The 21,084-nt window shown below is 45.0% G+C and overlaps 2 protein-coding genes across 10 annotated transcripts in view; one reads left to right on the top strand and one right to left on the bottom strand.

Annotated features, from left to right (window-relative positions):
* Positions 1-21,084, bottom strand: part of immp2l (inner mitochondrial membrane peptidase subunit 2) — a 128,633-nt gene that overhangs the window by 15,181 nt on the left and 92,368 nt on the right. For all 9 annotated transcript variants that reach the window (XM_010883215.5, XM_010883218.5, XM_010883220.5 and 6 more), the window contains exon 4: positions 5,431-5,496. In XM_010883215.5, the coding sequence (XP_010881517.3) occupies positions 5,431-5,496 (66 nt within the window). The remainder of the gene's footprint in view (positions 1-5,430; positions 5,497-21,084) is intronic.
* On the top strand, positions 7,633-20,612 carry lrrn3a (leucine rich repeat neuronal 3a). The gene is made up of 2 exons (XM_010883213.4): positions 7,633-7,884; positions 17,549-20,612. The coding sequence occupies exon 2, from the start codon at positions 17,923-17,925 to the stop codon at positions 20,032-20,034; it is 2,112 nt and encodes a 703-aa protein (XP_010881515.1). The 5' UTR covers positions 7,633-7,884; positions 17,549-17,922; the 3' UTR covers positions 20,035-20,612.

A 21,084-nucleotide genomic window follows, 5' to 3' on the forward strand; every position in this document is an offset into this window, starting at 1 on the left:
GTGTTTAGAGATGAATCTCTGAAATGGCCCTGTGTATTTCTGAGGAGGAGCTAGACTCAGACAAACACCCACACACACACACACACACACACACAACACACACACACACACCACTCAGAGGGCCGTAATTGGTTGAGAGGCCTCTTCCTGTGACAGAGGGAGCAGACACAGTCTCTTCCTCCCTCTCTCTCTCTCGCGCTCTCGCTCTCTTTCTCTCTCACTCTGCGCGTGGCGAGATTAAAACCATAGCTGTGATTTATAGCATTGCTGGCCCATCAGGCATCCACACACGCATGGAGACACGTAGGCCCAGCCGCCGTGCCAGCCGCCCATGTTCCCCGTGCCTCCTCAGCCAGTGTGAGCCAACATCAAGCCCTAACGTTAATTATTCATCAATCTCCTCCCAGGCAATACAACTGACCTGTAATCTGTTCAACGGCGCCCGTCACAAATACTTGCCACAGTGAATTACGCAGAGACAATGTGTCATGAGTACTGGCACCCGCCTCTGTCTAATTCTCTCAATGTCCTTTCAATTAGGACCCCACTGATTATCGGGCGTTCGCGTCGGCTGGTGCTCGAGATTAGAAAAGCCTTGCTAGGCTATTCTCAGTGGGTCAGGGGAATGAATGTAATAAATGTCTTCACAACTTCGCATAAGGACAGTTTCTTAGGTCGCACATGAAGAAAGATCCCAAGCATGTCTGAGTAGCTACAGCAGTGGCAGATCACTCTAGTGAGATTACATAATAATTCCATCACTGGTATAACCAGGGTGTAGGCCTCTGTCATTAACATGTAATGAATAGATAACCAACATGGACGGCGCAGTTTTGTTACTGCTGCCCAAGTCAGGGGAGGTCCTAATTATGACCTAAATGACCATGTAAAGGGAGTTTCAGAATTGACCAGTTACCTCAATTGAGCAGTTAAATAACAAAAGAAGAGTCAAAACCCACACATCCCTTGATGAAATGATTCTGACCCCTGAGGTCCAGTACGTTTACTTTGTAGTCCCCTACCGACACTGAGCCATGTGAACCGTGATGTGAACCGTGATGTGAACCGTGATGTGAACCGTGACGTGAACCGTGACGTGAACCGTGATGTGAACCGTGACGTGAATCGTGAGGTGAACCGTGACGTGAACCGTGACGTAAATCGTGACGTGAACCGTGACGTAAATCGTGACGTGAACCGTGACGTAAATCGTGACGGGAACCGTGACGGGAACCGTGACGTAAATCGTGACGTGAACCGTGACGTGAACCGTGACGTGAACCGTGACGTGAACCGTGACGTGAACCGTGACGTGAATCGTGACGTGAACCGTGACGTAAATCGTGACGTGAACCGTGACGTGAACCGTGACGTGAATCGTGAGGTGAACCGTGATGTGAACCGTGACGTGAATCGTGAGGTGAACCGTGAGGTGAACCGTGATGTGAACCGTGACGTGAATCGTGAGGTGAACCGTGAGGTGAACCGTGACGTGAACCGTGAGGTGAACCGTGGTGTGAACCGTGATGTGAACTATAGTGTGAACCGTGATGTGAACCGTGATGTGAACCATGGTGTGAACCGTGAACGTGAACCGTGACGTGAATCGTGACGTGAACCGTGAGGTGAACCGTGGTGTGAACCGTGGTGTGAACCGTGATGTGAACCATAGTGTGAACCGTGATGTGAACCGTGGTGTGAACCGTGAACGTGAACCGTGACGTGAACCGTGACGTGAACCGTGGCGTGAACCGTGATGTGAACCGTGATGTGAACCGTGATGTGAACCATGATGTGAACCAAGATGTGAACCATGATGGATTACAGACCATCCACCCCTCTGATCATCAACAGAATAATAGTCACTGTGTCTCCATCTGACTACTGCTCATAAGTGTCTAATCAATTCATCGCATATGGACATTCACAGTGAGTGTGTGTGTGTGTGTGTGTGTGTCAAATTGAATAGACCTTTTATTAGTTGCTTACACAGAACAGTAGTATGTCACGGAGGGTGTTGAAACAGCTCAGCTTTCTGTCCCTCCACAACGCAGTAGAACAATTAACAATTCAAACACAAAATCAATAAACCAAAAAAAAATAAAAAGAAGAGAAACAGGAAGAGTAGTGACAAATATCAAAATGCTAGCGGACAGAAGAACGGGGCGTATACTGGTAATAATCAGACGTGCACTTCGCCCAGGACACAACGCATACAGGCGCAGTGAGCAGCAGTCTTTTAACAGGGTGTTAGGCAACGTGGGGGCAGCAGCATCAGTGCCTCCGTGAGTATGGGGGCAGCAGCATCAGTGCCTCCGTGAGCATGGGGGCAGAAGCATCAGTGCCTCCGTGAGCATGGGGGCAGCAGCATCAGTGCCTCCGTGGGCATGGGGGCAGCAGCATCAGTGCCTCCGTGGGCATGGGGGCAGCAGCATCAGTGCCTCCGTGAGCATGGGGGCAGCAGCATCAGTGCCTCCGTGAGCATGGGGGCAGCAGCATCAGTGCCTCCGTGGGCATGGGGGCAGCAGCATCAGTGCCTCCGTGAGCATGGGGGCAGCAGCATCAGTGCCTCCGTGAGCATGGGGGCAGCAGCATCAGTGTTTGCGTGTGCGCCGCGGTGGTTGGTTGTGGTGTACACGTGGGCCTTCCCGGGCGATTAGAGCGACGGTCGGCTGAAGGGCTCCAAGGCGAGGGGCGCGTTGATGGGCAGTCGAATAGTGCCAAACATCCAACAGTCTGATGGGTGGGGGAAGAAGCTCCCTCCCTGTCTCTCAGCCTCTCGTCTCAGTGACACCAGCGGACAGAGCGGACAACGAGATGGGTGTCTGGAGTGCTTGAAGGTCTTCTGAGGTGACGTAAATGTCCCAGAGGGCAGGAAGCACAAATCTCTTTACGCCAACGGCACCCACCCTCTGTAGAGCCACAGGGCCGGCGTTGGAGTTGCTGTGCAAGGCAGTGATGTGTGTGTGTTTGTGTGTGTGTGAGAAAGAGAGAGTGAGTGAGATTGTGTCTTTTTTGCGTGGCCACCAATGAGTGTGACGGCCCAGTCACCTTTAAAGAGTCATAAGCCCACTGACACCTACAACAGCGACTTCACATTGAGAGACTGTGACCCCACGAAATGACTACGACCATCTGTCAAAAATCATTTAAGTCTAAATTTATAATAATATCAAAAATTAAAAGGACTGAAGATGAAATGAATGAAGTAAGAACAGGATATAATTAAGTGTAATCTTCTGTGTAAAAGAATACTTTTGTTGATAATGTTTTTTTGCTTCTCAGTTTAATCTGAAGGTACAAACCATTGTCATACCATGCCATTACTATAGACCAACATGGACCTGGCATTGGGTCAGACCATTACTACAGATCAACATGGACCTGTCACTGGGTCAGACCATTACTATAGACCAACATGGACCTGTCATTGGGTCAGACCATTACTATAGACCAACATGGACCTGTCATTGGGTCAGACCATTACTATAGACCAACATGGACCTGTCGCTGGGTCAGACCATTACTATAGACCAACATGCACCTGTCATTGGGTCAGATCATTACTACAGATCAACATGGACCTATCATTGGGTCATACCATTACTACAGATATACATGGACCTGTCATTGGATCATACTTTTACTACAGATCAACATGGACCTGTCATTGGGTCATACCATTACTACAGATCAACATGAAACTGTCATTGGATCATACCATTACTACAGATCAACATGGACCTGTCATTGGGTCATACCATTACTACAGATCAACATGGACCTGTCATTGGGTCATACCATTACTAGATCAACATGGACCTGTAATTGGGTCATACCATTATTATAGACCAACATGGACCTGTCATTGGGTCATTGCATTACTATTGATCAACATGGACCTGTCATTGGGTCATACCATTACTATAGATCAAAAAGGATCTGTCATTGGGTAATACCATTACTATAGACCAACATAGACCTGTCTATGGGTCATACCATTACTATAAATTAACATGGATCTGTCATTGGGTCATACCATTACTACAGATGAACATGGACCTGTCATTGGGTCATACCATTACTATAGACCAACATGGACCTGTCATTGGGTCAGACCATTACTATAGACCAACATGGACCTGTCATTGGGTCAGACCATTACTATAGACCAACATGGACCTGTCATTGGGTCAGACCATTACTATAGACCAACATGGACCTGTCATTGGGTCATACCATTACTTTAGATTAACACAGATCTGTCATTGGGTCATACCATTACTAAAGACCAACATAGACCTATCATTGGGTCATACCATTACTATAAATTAACATGGATCTGTCATTGGGTCATACCATTACTACAGATGAACATGGACCTGTCATTGGGTCATACCATTACTATAGACCAACATGGACCTGTCATTGGGTCATTCCATTACTATTGATCAACATGGACCTGTCATTGGGTCATACCATTACTATAAATTAACATGGATCTGTCATTGGGTCATACCATTACTATAGACCAACATAGACCTGTCATTGGGTCATACCATTACTTTAGATTAACACAGATCTGTCATTGGGTCATACCATTACTAAAGACCAACATAGACCTATCATTGGGTCATACCATTACTTTAGATTAACACAGATCTGTCATTGGGTCATACCATTACTAAAGACCAACATAGACCTATCATTGGGTCATACCATTACTAAAGACCAACATAGACCTGTCATTGGGTCATACCATTCCTATCGATCAACGTGGACCAGTCATCGGGTCATACCATTACTACAGACCAACATGGATCTATTTTTAGTGGACAACAACCAAGGTCATAGTTCCCTTTGTAAGTATCTACATTTAAGCATTTAACCTGTGAAAAGCCATTTGTGGTATATGAAAGCCATTTGTGGTATATGAAAGCCATTTGTGGTATATGAAAGCCATTTGTGGTATATGAAAGTCATTTGTGGTATATGAAAGCCATTTGTGTACACAAACCCCAGATTTCATTTAACATATAGCTGACAGCTTGCACTGCATCCTCATAGTCAGTCATTGTTTCATCAAATACAAACTTTCGGATTGAGTGTAAAGCCAAATAAAAAAAATGGTGCAGGGTTTCTCCTTGAAGATTTAGCGCTGAAGAAAAACATAAGAAAAACTAATATGGAAGTTTATGGGGCTTAGAGGGAGCTTAGATGTCATGAGTAAACAATCAGTTAGCTTGCAGCAACAGTCCTCTCATAGGAAGTGTTTGTATAGGCCTTTAGTCAGGGATTAGTACTCTATTTCAGACCTTATTTGGGACTTTTTTTCGTAGAATCATGTTTTGTTTTTACTGTGAGATGGATAGTGGTTTTATGTTTTGTTTGATTCGATGAAACTAAGGGTACAGTATTGACTGTACGTACTTGATGAAGTCTCCCTCTAGGGCTATGACACGCTTGATGATCTTCTGCTGGGGGTTCTTGGGAGATCTGGAAGAAAAAAAAAGGTATCAATAAAGATATGAGCTCATAACTACATTAAATCACGACAAGGAATACTAAATAGATGGTTGATATTGGTACTGTAAAGCAACCCTATTTACTCAGCTCTTCAATAAAGAAGAGTTCACAGATTTGGCTTCTGGCCAACCTGATGAACATGTTGCTGGAACGGGCAGTAGTTGTTATGAGTGTCATATAGGGCTTTGGCATGGATAGTATTTTGGGAAGCTAGCTTGAGATTGTACTGGCCACCTCCTGGCCTGACGCTCAGCTGCCCCCCCCCCAACCCATATTAACGTAACACTCATTAATGAATTCTATGACTATTAAACATCAGGGCAATGATCTCCTTCAGCAAGCCACAAAATGCTTCTGTGTAACCCAGAGGTCACATTTCACAAACTGTTGATGATAACAGTCCTTTTTTTGAAATCCCAAAGCATTAGCATTCACATTCTGGATTCAACAACTGATCAATAATTGGATAATAAACGTTGTTCTCCTTTTCCTTTATTTGCTTGGGTATCAATAAAAGCCTGACAATGATCAAAACTCTATTCTTCGGTTTTAGGAATGGTTTTCTATCAGCCTGAGAGTTGCAGAGGTCCAGGGCTACAAAGGTGTTTGACAGTAGTCAAACAAACATCAGTGCAACATTTAGTTTCTATCTCGCCCGTTCCCATGCACATATGTAAATATATACACACATGCTAAAGCATTGAATGCTCCATCATTGTAAAATGGAAGTTCGAGAAACACCAAGACGCTTCCTAGAGACGTCTGGCCAAACCAAGTAACCAGGCATCACAGTCCTTGGTCAGGGAGGTGACTTAATGGACCTAAAGGACATTTTAAGAGCTTCAGAGTTTCTCTTCAGATATGGAGGACCAGGCTGGAAGGATAATTTCTGCAGCACTACATTATAATCAGGCCATTATGGTTGAGTGGCTAGACAAAAGTAACTCCAGAGTAAAAGCTTATGACATGTCGTCTGAAGGGGCTTTGACGGCATGAGGAACAAGATACTCTGGTTTAATGAGAGCACAGTGCACAAGTGGTATATCTGGTAAAAACAAGGTACCTCTCGTCACGTGACACATGCTGCTATAACGATACTTCTCAGCAGCAGGAACTGGGAGACTGTTTTGGAGTGAGTGGTCCAGAGCACACAGGACCTAAGCTTCAGGTGATTATTCATCTTTCAGCAAAGCCAACGACCAGAATCACACAGCCTAGACAATGCTGGAGTGGCTTCAGGACCAGTCTGTGAATGTCCTTGAGTGACCCAGTCAAAGACTGAACCCCATCGAACATCTCTGGGGAGACCTGAAGATCGTAGGTCCCTGATGCTCCCATCCGATATGACGGAGCTTAAGACAAGGAAGGATCCGAGAAAATGCCCAAATCCAGGTGTGCAAAGCTGGAAGCGACATAACTAAGAAGACTCTGTGACTGGTCTGAATAAAAGGTCATAAAACGTATAAGTACATATGATTTATTTCCCCCCCAATAAATTGGCACCCATTTCTAAAAACATGTTTTTGCTTTGTCATTATGGGCTCTTAGGTACTCTATTTTTACATACATAAACACACACACAGTACATATATAAATACACAAATACATACACACAAACCCTCCCTTTCCTACCAAGCTCTCCCACGCATACACACATATTTGCTCACTCCTTTCCTCCCTCTTTCCTTTTTGCCTCAGGTTTACAGGGGATCATGACTGACTGACAGCCCGCTCAGCCAATCAGAATACCCAGCAGTTCTGTGAAAACAGAGCCTGCAAGCTAAACAGTGATTGGCCTGTCTCTAGCGGCTGTGTGTGTTATTAATGAGGGCGGAGCTGGCAGCAGAGTGATGGCTGATCAGCTGAGTGATCTGCTCTCTAACCGAGGTGGAGAAAAGAAGGGATAGACAGAGGATATCACCAGCCCCATCGCTCTGCATCCGGCATCTTTAGCAGGCAGGCACACAACCAGTCAGCCACGCTCTCTCCTCCCTTGCTCTGCCTCATTCTTTGGATCCCTCTACCTCTGTCTCCCACACACACACACACACACACACACGCACGCACGCACACACGCACGAACAGACAGACAGACGGCCACACGCACACACCGGATCAGAGCCGGCGCTACACATCTCTCCCTCCCTCTCCTGTTTCTCTTTCCTCTCCTCTCTCTCTGCCACTCGCCCGCGACGAAAGGAGAAGACGACGCATGTTCTTGGGAATACACGCGAGAAACCCGCTGCGATTCGGGTCTCACTCCGTCAAGCTGGACTGCTGCTGGGACACATACGTGTTGCTGCCATGACGGGAATACCTGCCGCTGCTGCCCCACACAGTCAGGACTAACTTCTACTGGTAAGTTTCCGTTCGGTCCTACGCGTATGAGTCATGTGTTGGAGGTTGAAGGGGAGAAGAGGACTGCTTCTCGGTGTGGCACTGCGGTAGTCCTTGAGCAGAGACTCTCTGTCCGCGTGGAGGGAGCTTGCGGCGGACAAAGCAGAAAGAACTGGCTGCAGTTATGTGGGAGGCTTGGCCGAGGGAGAGGATGGAGGCAAGCAAAGGTTGTTCAGTCCAACACAGGCTTTAGATGTTGCCCGTTAGGGCACGGTTCGAAGTAATACGCGAAAGATGCAGGGGTTTTAGAGAGGTAACTGTCTGTTTTTGGCATCTTGTTTTCCTCTTTGGATCTGAAAGCAGCAGAAGGGGTTTCAGCTAGAGCAGAATATACAGTTTTCTCAGCATCATGGCTCTACAGGTACATTTGAGAACAAATAACAACCCTGAAGTATAAATGCCTCTGTGGGTCAGGCAGGGGTAGAACTGGAAGAAGACAAGACAGGATATCTGCTATCGGTAGATTTTAGGGAGAGTTTTATAAGTCAAACCAGCAATAAGCCAGAGAAAGAAAAAAAAGACAACCCCCTACTGTTTTAAGTGAAAACAGTGTAAAATCATGTATGTGTCTACAGTCAAACTATTTGTCTACCTGGCCAAAGACTGGATTTCTTTTGGTTTGGTTTGAATCAAGATGTGCCAGGATAACATAAAGCTGGACTGCTGTGCTGCGGGGAGCTCTCCTCTAACCAGAGAAAAATACATTCCCACCACCACCTGCCTAATTTACCATAACGGAACGCCCCCCTCCCCCTATGGCTCTCCCCCTCCATCTCCATTTCTCACACTCTCCTTTCTCCCCCTTTCTCTCTCGCACCCCCCCCCCCCCATCATCACTCCAGCTGTATTTAGGGCTTGTTCATAATTAAACAACAATACACTGAGGCACTTTTAGTGAGCAGCATACGTCACTCAGCACAGTCACAACGCTGCCTACTAAATGGGGTCATGAAGATGACTGCATAATGCAGTTTTCACAATCTTGCCTAATTATGCATACAGAATAAATATAAATTATGCCAAAAATGCACCAGTATCACGCAGAACAGATTTACAGAGGTAGTCGTCATAGAGAAGCAGAGTCTTTTAAGGCTGCTTTATCTTCGCGTGGTTTTCAAACGATGGTGGGGAATGGGGAGATGAACTGACAGGGGTAATGTAGTTCTGGTAGACCTCGTAGACCTGACAGGGGTAATGTAGTTCTGGTAGACCTCATAGACCTACATGGTATATGAGTATAGGCACGAGAGGAAAAGAGTGAATGTTTGCATGATGGAAATGTTTACGCCGACGGCATCAAAGAAACACACTGTTGAAAAAAAATTTTGGTGTGTTTTTCTTTTTACTGAAGGATGAAACCAAATTAGAAGACCAAGATTATTACAAGACCCTCAACAAACACCATTTAATAAGGGCAGTAACGTGTGATGTTTAATCTGTTTCAAGCGTAAAATTCCAGGCTTAAATCAGTTCCTTGAAATAGCCAAAGTATTGAACATGTTCTTTTATATTCTGACCGTGTATGTTGGACAGCCAAGCCCCAACTTGAAACGTCTGTAAACCCTACCAGGCCTTGTCATAGCCACAGATAGAAGGACAAAAACTGTAAATTGATACATTAAAGCGTCCTTTGTCCCTCCATAAACAAACAGCTGAAATGGATAACCGGCCACGCATTTTACCTATCCCACAAAACTGCCACTATGGCGAAATGAATGCACAACAGCACATTGATTCAAGGACTAAAACAAAGATTTAATGGAGAAAGTAATTCCCAAATGATATGACTCAGATTAGGAAAAAATAAATTAAGTATGCAATGGGAAGAGTAATTCCCAACAGATATGACACAGATTAGGACTCAAGGATTTGATGTACTGGTATATGACTCAGATTAGGACTCAAAGATTTGATGTACTGGGATATGACTCAGATTTGGACTCAAAGATTTGATGTACTGGTATATGACTCAGATAAGGACTCAAAGATTTGATGTACTGGGATATGACTCAGATTAGGACTCAAAGTGAACCCCATGCATTTTATCAGCTACAGTATGAAAATCATACGGCCGGGTTGTGTGTGTGTGTGTGTGTGTGTGTGTATGATGTGCACATGAACGCGTGTGTGTGTGTGTGTATGATGTACACATGAACACATGTGGACATGTACATGAACGTGTGTTTAGTGTGTAGATGAACTTTCTTTGTTTTTTTGGTGTGTGTGTGTGTACATGTGTGTACGTACATGAGCGTATGCATTGGCGTGTCTGTGTGGCAGTGGACCATACGAGGAGGGCTGCTGGGGGAGGACGTGGGGGCTGGCAGGAAAGCCTGCGGGAGCTGACAGCTTAACATCGATCCCTAATTAATTGTTGACTTGCTGCTTATTTGCGAGCGGCGTTGAGCAGATGTAGGGGGGAAGCTCGCCGATCCAGATTTCATTATGCATGGGCAACACAGTGGGCTGGCCTAATGAATGTAGCCATACAGCTAATGCTAATGACAGGCACCGGCACACTGCTAGCGCGGGCTAGCGCAGGCTGTCACGGTGGGCTGCGCAGGCAAACACAAAAACCCGGGCTCCATAGCGGGCTGTGATATTGTAGCAGGCTGCGCTATGGGGAACACTGGAGAACAGGTCATGTCGCAGGAACACCGTTTTAGCTTGGATGGATTTAATGAGGAATCAATAGAAAGAGATGTGTGTGTGTGTGGTGGGGGGTGGGGGGGTTCAATAGACAAGAGGGGCACTTACCTCACTCTATTTCCCTCACCCGACATCACCCCCACCCTCCCCTCCTCCCACTTCCCCTGGCAGCAGCATGCACACAGGCAGGCAGGGGCCTCTTGATGTAGTTAAGGCTCTAACATGCTACACTAGAGACCGAGAGAGTGTGAGGGAGGAAGAGGGGGAGAGAGAGAGAGGCAGCGAGGGAGAGGGACAGGGCTCAGTGTGCACAGCCTTGCCATTGAGAACGGTACACACAGGAAGACCTGGCACACCGTACCCGCTTGGAAACAGGGGCAGAGCTGCATTTTCTGAAAACATGAGAAAAAACGCAAAACAATTACAACATTTTGGGGGAGGATGCAGAAAGCTGTGGGAGCGAACTGCTGCTGCCTGCCATGGGACGAGAAACCCTGTGTCTGACACACCTGAATGCCATTGTTTTACCGCGCATTATACTTTATTATATTTTCAGACTCGATTATAGCTTCAATGTTTGTTAAACGTACAATCTCCCAAATTATAATTGGTACATTCGAAATTAACACTTAATTTCCAAAGAATGCTTTGGCAATAAATCCATTGTTACGTCATGTCAATAAAGCAAATGGAATTAAAGTGAAAGGGAGGCAGGAAGACAGAGAGAAGCAGAGACTGAAAGAGGGAGAGAGGGGCAGGGAGAAGAGAGAGAGAGAGAGAGGAGGGCAGAGGGACAGAGAGAGATCAATAATTCCCTTGGGTGTAAAGAGGTGGGGAGGGCAGATGCTAGCGGATGGCCAGATGTGCTACACAGAACAGATCAGTGGAGAGCACAGACTCCCCGCTGGGAAGTACTGTAGCTAATATGTAGTATATTAAAGGGAGTCTGGAGTCATATAACCATTTTGGGGGCTCTGTCTTTTGGTTTTGTAAAGTCATAAATCCAAGCGCTAAGGTTCAGTAATATAAAACTATATTGCAGAGAAAGAAGCAGTGCACTTCCATTTTCTCATGGCCTGTTGATTCGTCAGTAATGTCATTACACGAGTAGGAGCCTCCTCTGAATCCCATTCTAATTCATTTAGATGTCTTCCGCAACAAACTACAAAATGTATCCTAAACATTAGAAAACTCAACAGCCCCGCTAATGTTCCACAAAGTGGTGCCACATGCAAGGCTTGAGAGGAAATTCGGACCATGTGACCAATTGGATACAGATGAAAAGACTGATACGCAGCTGTACGTGGCCGCTCCAAATGCACAAATAAAACGTTACTTGGTCGTTTCAAGACCCTTTTAGCTGCCCAATGTTTTCATCCATTTTGCTTGTCACGCTGCCTTTTTTAGGACATAGGCTTTTAAGCGAACATCCTTTCTTTAAACCTGACCACTTTATCCCAGTCAGGGCAATCGAACCCATTTGTATTTCCTCTGCATATTTCAATGTCCATGAGGTGACATTTACACTCACGAGTGGCAGTTCACATTGCTTGTTTTCACGTTAACGTCAAAGCTAGCATCATGGCGAATGTTTTGTCCGTAGTCCAAACGCCTTCGTGAGGCTTAATAACCCCACGAAGACCAGTAAGAGCCTCCAAGCTCAGTCACAATGCCATGCCATGTTAATGTGACAGCACGTCAGGGTGCCATCTACAATCCACCAGATCACAGGCACCGAAAGCTCCTCTCATCGTAACCCCTTACATAATTTCATGCATTCGGCTCCTCGTTCCCTGTCCGAGCAGTGAATAAAACATGGGTGAATGGGGCCACTTCTTGAGCCTACTACATTAGGAGGCGGAGGGAAGGAACACACTGCTCTGAGGCCTCACATACAGTTCAGAGCCTGTTTCACCGTACGAAAAAAGTACATCAATATTTTACATATATACCACCCTTTTCCCCCTCCTGCCATACACCCCTTATCCATTTGGAGAATGTCAATATTCAGCACTTTAAAGTGCCATGGCATGCAACCTCGCAGGGTTAAATATAGTTTAGTAAAGCCATTTTCACTGAGGCAGACCAGGCTTTAAATCTAGCTATGATGCTTTCCCAGAAAGACATTTGTTAGAATTCTAGTGACTTAGTGCATTGTTATTGTAATTTTCCATTTTATATCAGTAACAGACACAACTCTAGTTGGATTTCGGGGATTTGTGTAAAGTGTGCTGTGTTTTCATTGCTCCATATTTTTTTTTGGGGGGGGCCCCAAATGCAGAATTTAGGAAATGCCTTTTACACTGGATACCAAAATAACTGGTGCCAACCTATTTATAAGTCCCTTTTAAATGTTATACCCTCTCTACCTCAACACACTTATTAACATCTGCTACTCTAATGGAAACTTGCACAACGAAGGATACATCACTCTGGTCACTCCTAAAGCCTACACTTCCCATGGTCGATACATCACCGTGGTCACTCCTAAAGCCTACACTTCCCATGGTCGATACATCACTCTGGTAACTCCTAAAGCCTATACTTCCCATGGTCGATACATCACTCTGGTCACTCCTAAAGCCTACACTTCCCATGGTCGATACTCATTTCAGTCACTCATTTCAGAGATACTCACCTCAGGTATTGGCACCCTTCAAGAAATTGAGCAAAAGTGAATGCAAAACAAACAAATCTAACATATTTAGGGTTCCAACAACAGGGGGAGCAAAATGAATATTTTGCGAAGCCCACAGCACTGGGCCTCTTCATGTACAGTCTGACAAGGTCTCACAATTTTGGTGGGATCTTGGATCTCGCCTCCCTACAAAACATTTCAAGATCCTGGTAGAGGCAACCAGGATTTTAGCTAATATATCCTGGTACTTAGTGGAATGCCACCATTAGAAAAATAGCCCTAAAGCATCAAGAATCCCAATTCTTTTTTTATTGTGGGTATCATGCTCTTGTGCTTGTATACAGTTCTCTTCTGTCACCGAACATGTATATTTTGTTATTTTTGTCTCATGTCACCACAATACACTTCTTTTGTGCAACCCTTTTAAAGATCTTGCTAACATGAAGGTGGCGTCTAACAGTTGATTTTGGGACTTAATAACCCCAAAATTCCACTAAACTTGTTTTCTTCATTGTCTCCCTCACCATCTTCCTCAACGTGCGTGGGGGCAATATGTACATGCATCCTATACTTGGCAACATTTAAAACCATTCAAGACTTCTGAGACTTTTTGATTATTGCTCTGTGAATTGTTGATGTATTTTTTTGTATCTTGTACCTGATTTGTGTAGGTCAGCAACTTTCCGTGCTTTTCTGCTGAGCTGATTTTACATGCATGCAACCTCATATTTATTCCCCAGGGAAACAGGAACAGGTGCATGGCATCAACAGTTCCTAGAGACTGAGACTAATTAAAAAGCACAACATTTAATAACAGACATCACTTTTTGTTTTATAAATGCACTGGTGCCAATACCTTTGAAATGTTTTACAGAACAATGGCACTAAATCAATAAAATGTTTTGTATTTGAGAGATCTCAGTCTTGAAATAAAAGGAAAGCAACTTGTGTTTTAGCCCAAAATATGACTTATATTTGTGTTGTTAATTTTTTCATGAAGGTTGATGAAGGATGATAACACTTGTTGCGTTGACTTTATTCCTATTTGTACACCTATCCCATTGTATTCATTTCAATTAAATGTAAAATTTTTATTCATCCATATATTTTATTTTACATTATTTCTGTTGTTTTGTGTACAGTCTTCTCTTGCATTTGAATGCCTTTGGGCAGGTCATCCTCAAAAATGAGATTTGATTCTCAAGTGACTTAACTGGTAAAATAATGGTTGAATAAAATTAAAAAAAAAATAATAGGACATGTGAGTGCAATGCCCTCTCTCCTAGATGAAAAACGCCTACAGCTAACTATTCCTTAACCTCAGCACAAATTAGTCCATGGAGGTCAACACTCTGGACTTCGTTGTACAATCAAATAGTTACCCGTTTCCCACAACCCCCTGGCCTCTAAGGTCACACCTTCTACTTCGACCTGAATGCAGAGGGAAAAACAACAGTTTTTCCCTCTAGAAGGCATCACTTTTTTCTTTCTGCTAAAACAGACTCTAGCACTAGTGCAATATTAGTGCACAGCATGTGGGGAAGAATAAGTGACTGAGAGAGACTCCGTGTGAGTGAGGGTGAGAGAGAGGAGATGACATACTAATGAAGTGGAGTTCTGTGTGGGTCAGTGGCTTAACAACTGTTGCATCTTGAAAACTGCTCCGTAACAAATCAGCGAAGGTGAGAAAGGAAAAGTGAAAAATGAAATAACTTGTGGAGGAATATATGATAAATAACTAGTCAAGTCAAGGGTCATCAACAATAAAGAAAACAAGCAAGGAACGTTTGCTAAGACTGGCCCTTTTTTACAGCTTTCTATCACATCAAGCAATTCTGCTTATTTTCAGACAAAGTGAGTGGATTCCGAGGTGAACCACGACCAACCACATCAGACTAATTCTATGGAGGGCGGTATCTCATTCGACCTTCTACCCGTTTGAACCTGGTTGTCTAACTTTTGATTGGACATCAATTGAAAGGAAAAAAAAAACTAAAACCTAGGTTCTCTATGGAAATAGTTTTACACCCTAGACAAGACTAATGACCTAATTTTGGTAACAAACACCCAACCCGCTTAGGCACAGTAAGACAAAGAAATCCCTAGCTTCTCTTCACCTTGGATAATACTGGTCCATATGCTCCGACCCATGGGACTCTCTGCCACACAGCGAGGGGCCCTATCAAGGCTCTGACCTAAACTGTGCTGGGGGTCTCACCACTCTGACAGGACCAAAGAGCCCATAGTTCTTAATTTTTAAAGTTTATTATATCAGGAAAAAGACACACAGAGGTGCGTTCGGCTTCTTACGTGTTTAGCTTCAAGTCTTCCAAATAGCACACCCACTCCTTCATAAATGCTGATAAACATACTTTATTTATAACATGCTGGAGAACTGTTAACCACCACTCACAACTTCATTTTAACTAGCTATGAGTGGAAGACATGAGAGAGTAGTAACAGCACGGTCTCAGCGTTAAGTAACTAAAAGGAAGTGAGCGTGAGCATGGTAGAAGCAAACAGGTGAAATTAAATTAGCCTTGTGCGAGGCTCTCTCGAGTGTCAGGCGACACTTAGCTAAGCACGGAAAAGGAGAGAGCCTACAAAGAAGGGGATGCGTCTTGTAATTCAATACATGTGCTTATTAGGACGGAGGTTGTTTTCTTTACAAGATATTGCTTCCATCTACTCCAAAAAAACATGTTTGCATAATATGGTTACACATACTGGGCCATGATGATGAATCTTTCCAATGAAGCCATTCCCTTTTATGAAGAATTTCAGTTCAAATGATAGCTAGCATTAACACTTAACTCACTTGCTGTCTCTTATTATTTCACTCAACACTCGAGATAAATGGCAAAATAAAACACTGAACGTTGGTGAATATTAAACATGTTGCATAATATCAGGCATTGAGCAGCTTGGACAGAATCCGTACACAGATGGCTGAGCAGGAGACCATTAGGCACAAGAAAAGAAAAGACCACCAGAAATATTTTCACCACTTGGTTCCACCTGCATGTGTTGACTGGCTGCCATAAACAAGCTAATATATGCACATTCTGTCATAGTGCATCTTCATCACCAGCCCTGCTCTTATAGCCTTGCAGACAGCTTCATCTACCATCGCACACAGAGCCGCGGCTTCTGCACTCAAGGTCACAAATTAATCAAAACATCAATATGTTCAGTCGGCACGAGCAGACCCAGGCACAGACCTGTCACCTGTAGGAACAACTTTGATTCAACAACTTATAAATAATGCAGGAGAGGAAGAGGAGTCACAGAAGGATACCTGTGGCAAGCTTCAGATATGTTTTGGGAGAATCATAAATGCCTCGAGGTCATGTGCGGGATTACTGGTGGTTGTGTTTGCGAAATGCTGCGAGGGTGTGAATGTGTGGTTTTATGGTAATTCCATCGCCAGGAACTCTTTTAGGAGTAAGTACAGAGACAAAATTCTCATGGCACAATTAACAGTTTATTTGCAAATAGAGAGACACGTCATAAGCTTACAGAATAAACCTCTAAGGAATCTAAATTAATACAGGACAATCATCAGTACTTAAAGAGGAAAAAGGGGTGTGGTAAGATGCTGCATAGCTGACCTATGTCAATAATACACATTCCCTTTGTTCTGTCAATATCTAGGTTTTAACCAAGGGGCAGGCTATTCTCCCCCACATTAAACCAAGGATCTGTGGGTAACCTTTTCAACTCTGAAGGGACACACAGCATCTGGACAAAGGACAGATATACTGATGGTTTAAACAGATCGATGAGTAACCCCATGATCTACTGATACCATTCAATGATGACCATTAACAAATACCAGATCCCCCTCTCCTATATTCCTATTCTTATCTAAACATAGAGACTCAGTACTTTTAACTAGTAACTCATTTATACATGTATAGGAGGACTGTATGCATCAGTTCAAGAAATCTCCCTGATAACCGGCATGGAGTTATAAGTGGGGCTGGGAACCTCCAGCTAATTATGGTGGATGCTGAAGCTCTCTCAAAATGTTAGAGGTGTTCGTGACGCCAAGGTTAAGGGAAGTGTTTCAGAAGGACACTGAGTTCCTGCGTTGTGCAAGGTGTGAGATGCTGTAGAACCACGCCAATACCCCTGCAGCTTCCCTGTTGCTCAGTGACATGAAGTGACGCCAAAGTGCTACTGTGGGCATCCCGACTGGCACCACATATGCCTCAGCGATAAAAATCAAATGAGCCCAGAATGCCTTAGTGTTACTGAATGTCAATACAGGCCTCAGTCGCTCAATTATGCCATGCTGTACTCAGTGTATCTTCTCTTTTCTTTTCTTCCACCCAGACGGAAATTGACACAACGAGCGACAGTGATTGAGGATAATAATTATGGAGGCCAGAGTGATCCGTCCCAAACCAGAGCAGTTCTCCTCGACCCTTCTTGTGCTTCACCGATCAGCTCCCTGAAGGATACGTTGACCTTGGCACACCCAGCTTGCCTGACAACCTGGCGCAGGGTAAACTGAAAGGTTCCTCATCTCCTCCCTGCCAAGGACGAGACGCCGAAGACAACAGGGCCAAAGCTTCAGGGACCAGGCGTCAGCAGAAATCTGCCTCGTCTCGCTGCGGTAACAAATGAGCCTTTATTTGTGAACTTAACCGCGCTAACAGCTGACTCCATAAGGACCAATTAGGAGCTGACGGGAATAGGGGGCCAAGATGAAGGAGACTGCGTTTGTGGCTTGTTTGCTAGCCGAGTTAGCTCTGACTGCCTTTGTCCTGGCCTCAGAGGGGGGCGCAGCATATTGCCCTGCATTGTGCCGCTGTGAGATACGACCCTGGTTCTCGCCAAGCTCTATTTATGCCGAGGCTCCCACAGTGGACTGTAATGACTTAGGCCTATCCACACTGCCGGGGAGATTGCCCTCAGACACACACGTGCTATTGTTACAGACCAACGACATTATCAGTGTGGAGAAACCTTTGGATTACCTGGCTAATATCACAGAGATTGACCTGTCCCAGAATAACATATCGTCCGTGAGTGATGTCCATCTGGGGTCTCTTCCCCGGCTACTGTCGCTCCACATGGAGGAGAACTGGGTTCAGGTCCTGTCAGACAGCTGTCTCCCATCCCTGCCCAACCTCCAGGAGTTCTATATTAACCACAACCTGATCGCCTCCATTCACCCAGGAGCCTTCCAGGGGCTGGGGAGGCTGCTGCGTCTTCATCTCAACTCCAACCATCTGACGGGCATCAGCAGGGACTGGTTTGAACCTCTGCCCCATCTGGAGATTCTGATGATCGGGGAAAACCCTATCGTCAAACTGTCAGACATGAATTTTAAGCCCCTGGTTAACTTACGCAGTTTGGTACTATCCAGGATGAATCTGTCTGAAATACCTGACGACACTCTGGTCGGCCTTGACAACTTGGAGAGTGTCTCGTTCTTTGACAACCTGTTTGACAGAGTCCCCCGGGCCGCTCTGAAGAAAGCCAAGAGCCTGAAGTTTCTGGATCTCAACAAGAACCCCATCGAGAGGATTCAGAGGGGGGACTTTGTGGACATGATCCACCTTAAAGAGCTGGGCATTAACAGTATGCCTGCGCTGGTGTCCATCGACAGCTTTGCCCTGAACAACCTCCCTGAGCTGACCAAGATTGAGGCCACCAACAACCCCAGACTGTCCTACATCCACCCCAACGCTTTCCACAAGCTCCCGAGACTCGAAACACTGATGCTGAACAGCAATGCCCTAAGCGCCCTGCACCGCAGTACTGTGGACTCCCTGCCCAACCTGCGCGAGGTCAGCATGCACAGCAACCCCATCCGCTGTGACTGCGTCATCCGCTGGATAAACATGAACCGGACAGGCGTGCGCTTCATGGAGCCAGACTCCCTCTTCTGCAAAGAGCCGCCAGAGTACCAGGGCCAGCATGTCCGCAAGGTGCACTTCCGGGAGATGACGGAGATCTGCCTTCCGCTCATCTCACCTGGTAGCCTTCCAGATCGAGTAAATGCCAGGAGTGGGAGCTCAGTGACGCTGCACTGCCGGGCCTTTGGAGAGCCAGAGCCTGATATCTACTGGGTGACACCATCTGGGAACAGAGTCCTGCCCAACAGTGTGTCTGATAAGTACTACGTGCATCCTGAGGGGACCTTTGGCATCTACGACACTACTCGGCATGAGGCAGGGCTGTACACCTGTGTCGCTCACAATCTCATCGGTGCAGACCTCAAGTCTGTACTGGTCGTGGTGGATGGATACTTTCCACAGCCTTCTGATAATGACAACTCTTTACACGTGTATGTAAAGTCAGTGCAGCCCAACACCCTTTCCGTGTCTTGGGAAAACACTCACGGAGGTCTTGTGTCAATTATAAAGTGGTTATCAGTGGAGAACGCCAAGCAGCCCCCAATGGCTTACACTGCTAGAGTGCCGTCTGATGTTAAAGAGTACCATCTCACCCACCTAAACCCCTCCACCCAGTATCAGGTTTGTGTGGAAATCACAAGCACGCAGCTCGGCCACCACAGGGACTGTGTCAATGTCACCACAAAGGGACGGGCACTGTCTGCAGAGGGCACTGAACAGTGGGACAGAGTAGTGATGGCAGCCTGTGCTGTGCTTTTTATCATGGCTGCTGTGGCGTGCTCGGTCATATACACATCTCTGCAAAACCAGCATATTCACAGGAAGTTGACGGTGGACCAGTCCAAGGCACTGCTGGGTCCTAGTGTCCACTCTGCCTCTTCTCTCACAGAACTCTGTGTGGCTGGGGTCAAGGTGAGAGCAACGGTAATAGACCTGCCAGACAACTCCATGTAATCCGAGAAAACCTTGGAACAGGAAAGGGAATGTACTGGATTTTAAACAAGGTGAAAAAGTGATTGACACAGAACTATGTGATTTATGTACTCCCTTTTTATGATGATGACAGGACAACAAGAACTTGGAACACATCGTTAAATCAGAAGCCAGTCCCCTCATGCATTAATACATAACCAGCTAAAACCCAGACCCACAGACTCTTTTATACAATTCAATTGTGTCATTGCAGCAAAAAAGTTCACAAACAGGTATCTAGGTTGTGATGTACTTGGCTTCTGGTCGGTCATTCATGCAGTGCAACTGGAAAAAAAGCACAGCAAAAAGACTGTGTTGTCTCTGTCCATTACTGACTTGTGCTTTATAATAACGCCTTGTGGAGATGTCTTTGTGGTCCACGATGAGGAATATTTTCTGTGCTGTTTAAAAAAACACTCAAGGGCCAGAAGTAAGAATACAACTCAAACATACAGTTTATAATGGGCAAATCTTGTTAGACTAGTAGACAATAACAGTGTATATGATGTAAACAATTTTATGATATTTTTTTTCATTAAAAAAAGTACATTGTCATTTAATTGAAAGGTTATGCTTTCTTTCACTTACATGAAATTTAAATTATGAAAGACCCAACTTCAAGTATGACAATCTGAATACGACTGTTAAGCTCCTTTCATTAATAACATTCACTTGTCCATAAAAAGCAAAATGTTATGATTCATAAATGATGAGTCCCATAAATCTTTTCATATCACTGTCTAAAACATGCAAGAGGAAAACAGTGTGATGTAGACAAACACAATTACAGGGACTGCCCTTGAAGGCGTACATTTTAACATTGTTACCCAAATCCAATCTCAGACAGGAGGACACATTTTGCCAATGACTTGGGAGTAGAAAGAGACAAGAGTGCTTGTGTGTGTGTGTGTGTGTGTGTACCTAGGTGTGTATGTGAATGTACGTTGGTGTGTATGCGTGTGGTGTGCGTTTGTATACACACTGTACACAGTATGTATGCGGGTTCAGAGAAACCCATTGACTCTGAATTGC

The sequence above is a fragment of the Esox lucius genome, chromosome 19, assembly GCF_011004845.1.
Source record: "Esox lucius isolate fEsoLuc1 chromosome 19, fEsoLuc1.pri, whole genome shotgun sequence".
NCBI classification, from domain to species: domain Eukaryota; kingdom Metazoa; phylum Chordata; class Actinopteri; order Esociformes; family Esocidae; genus Esox; species Esox lucius.

What these genes read in the sequence shown, in the direction of transcription:
- lrrn3a (XM_010883213.4), top strand. Translation starts at nt 17,923, where the DNA reads ATGAAGGAGACTGCGTTTGTGGCTTGTTTGCTAGCCGAGTTAGCTCTG.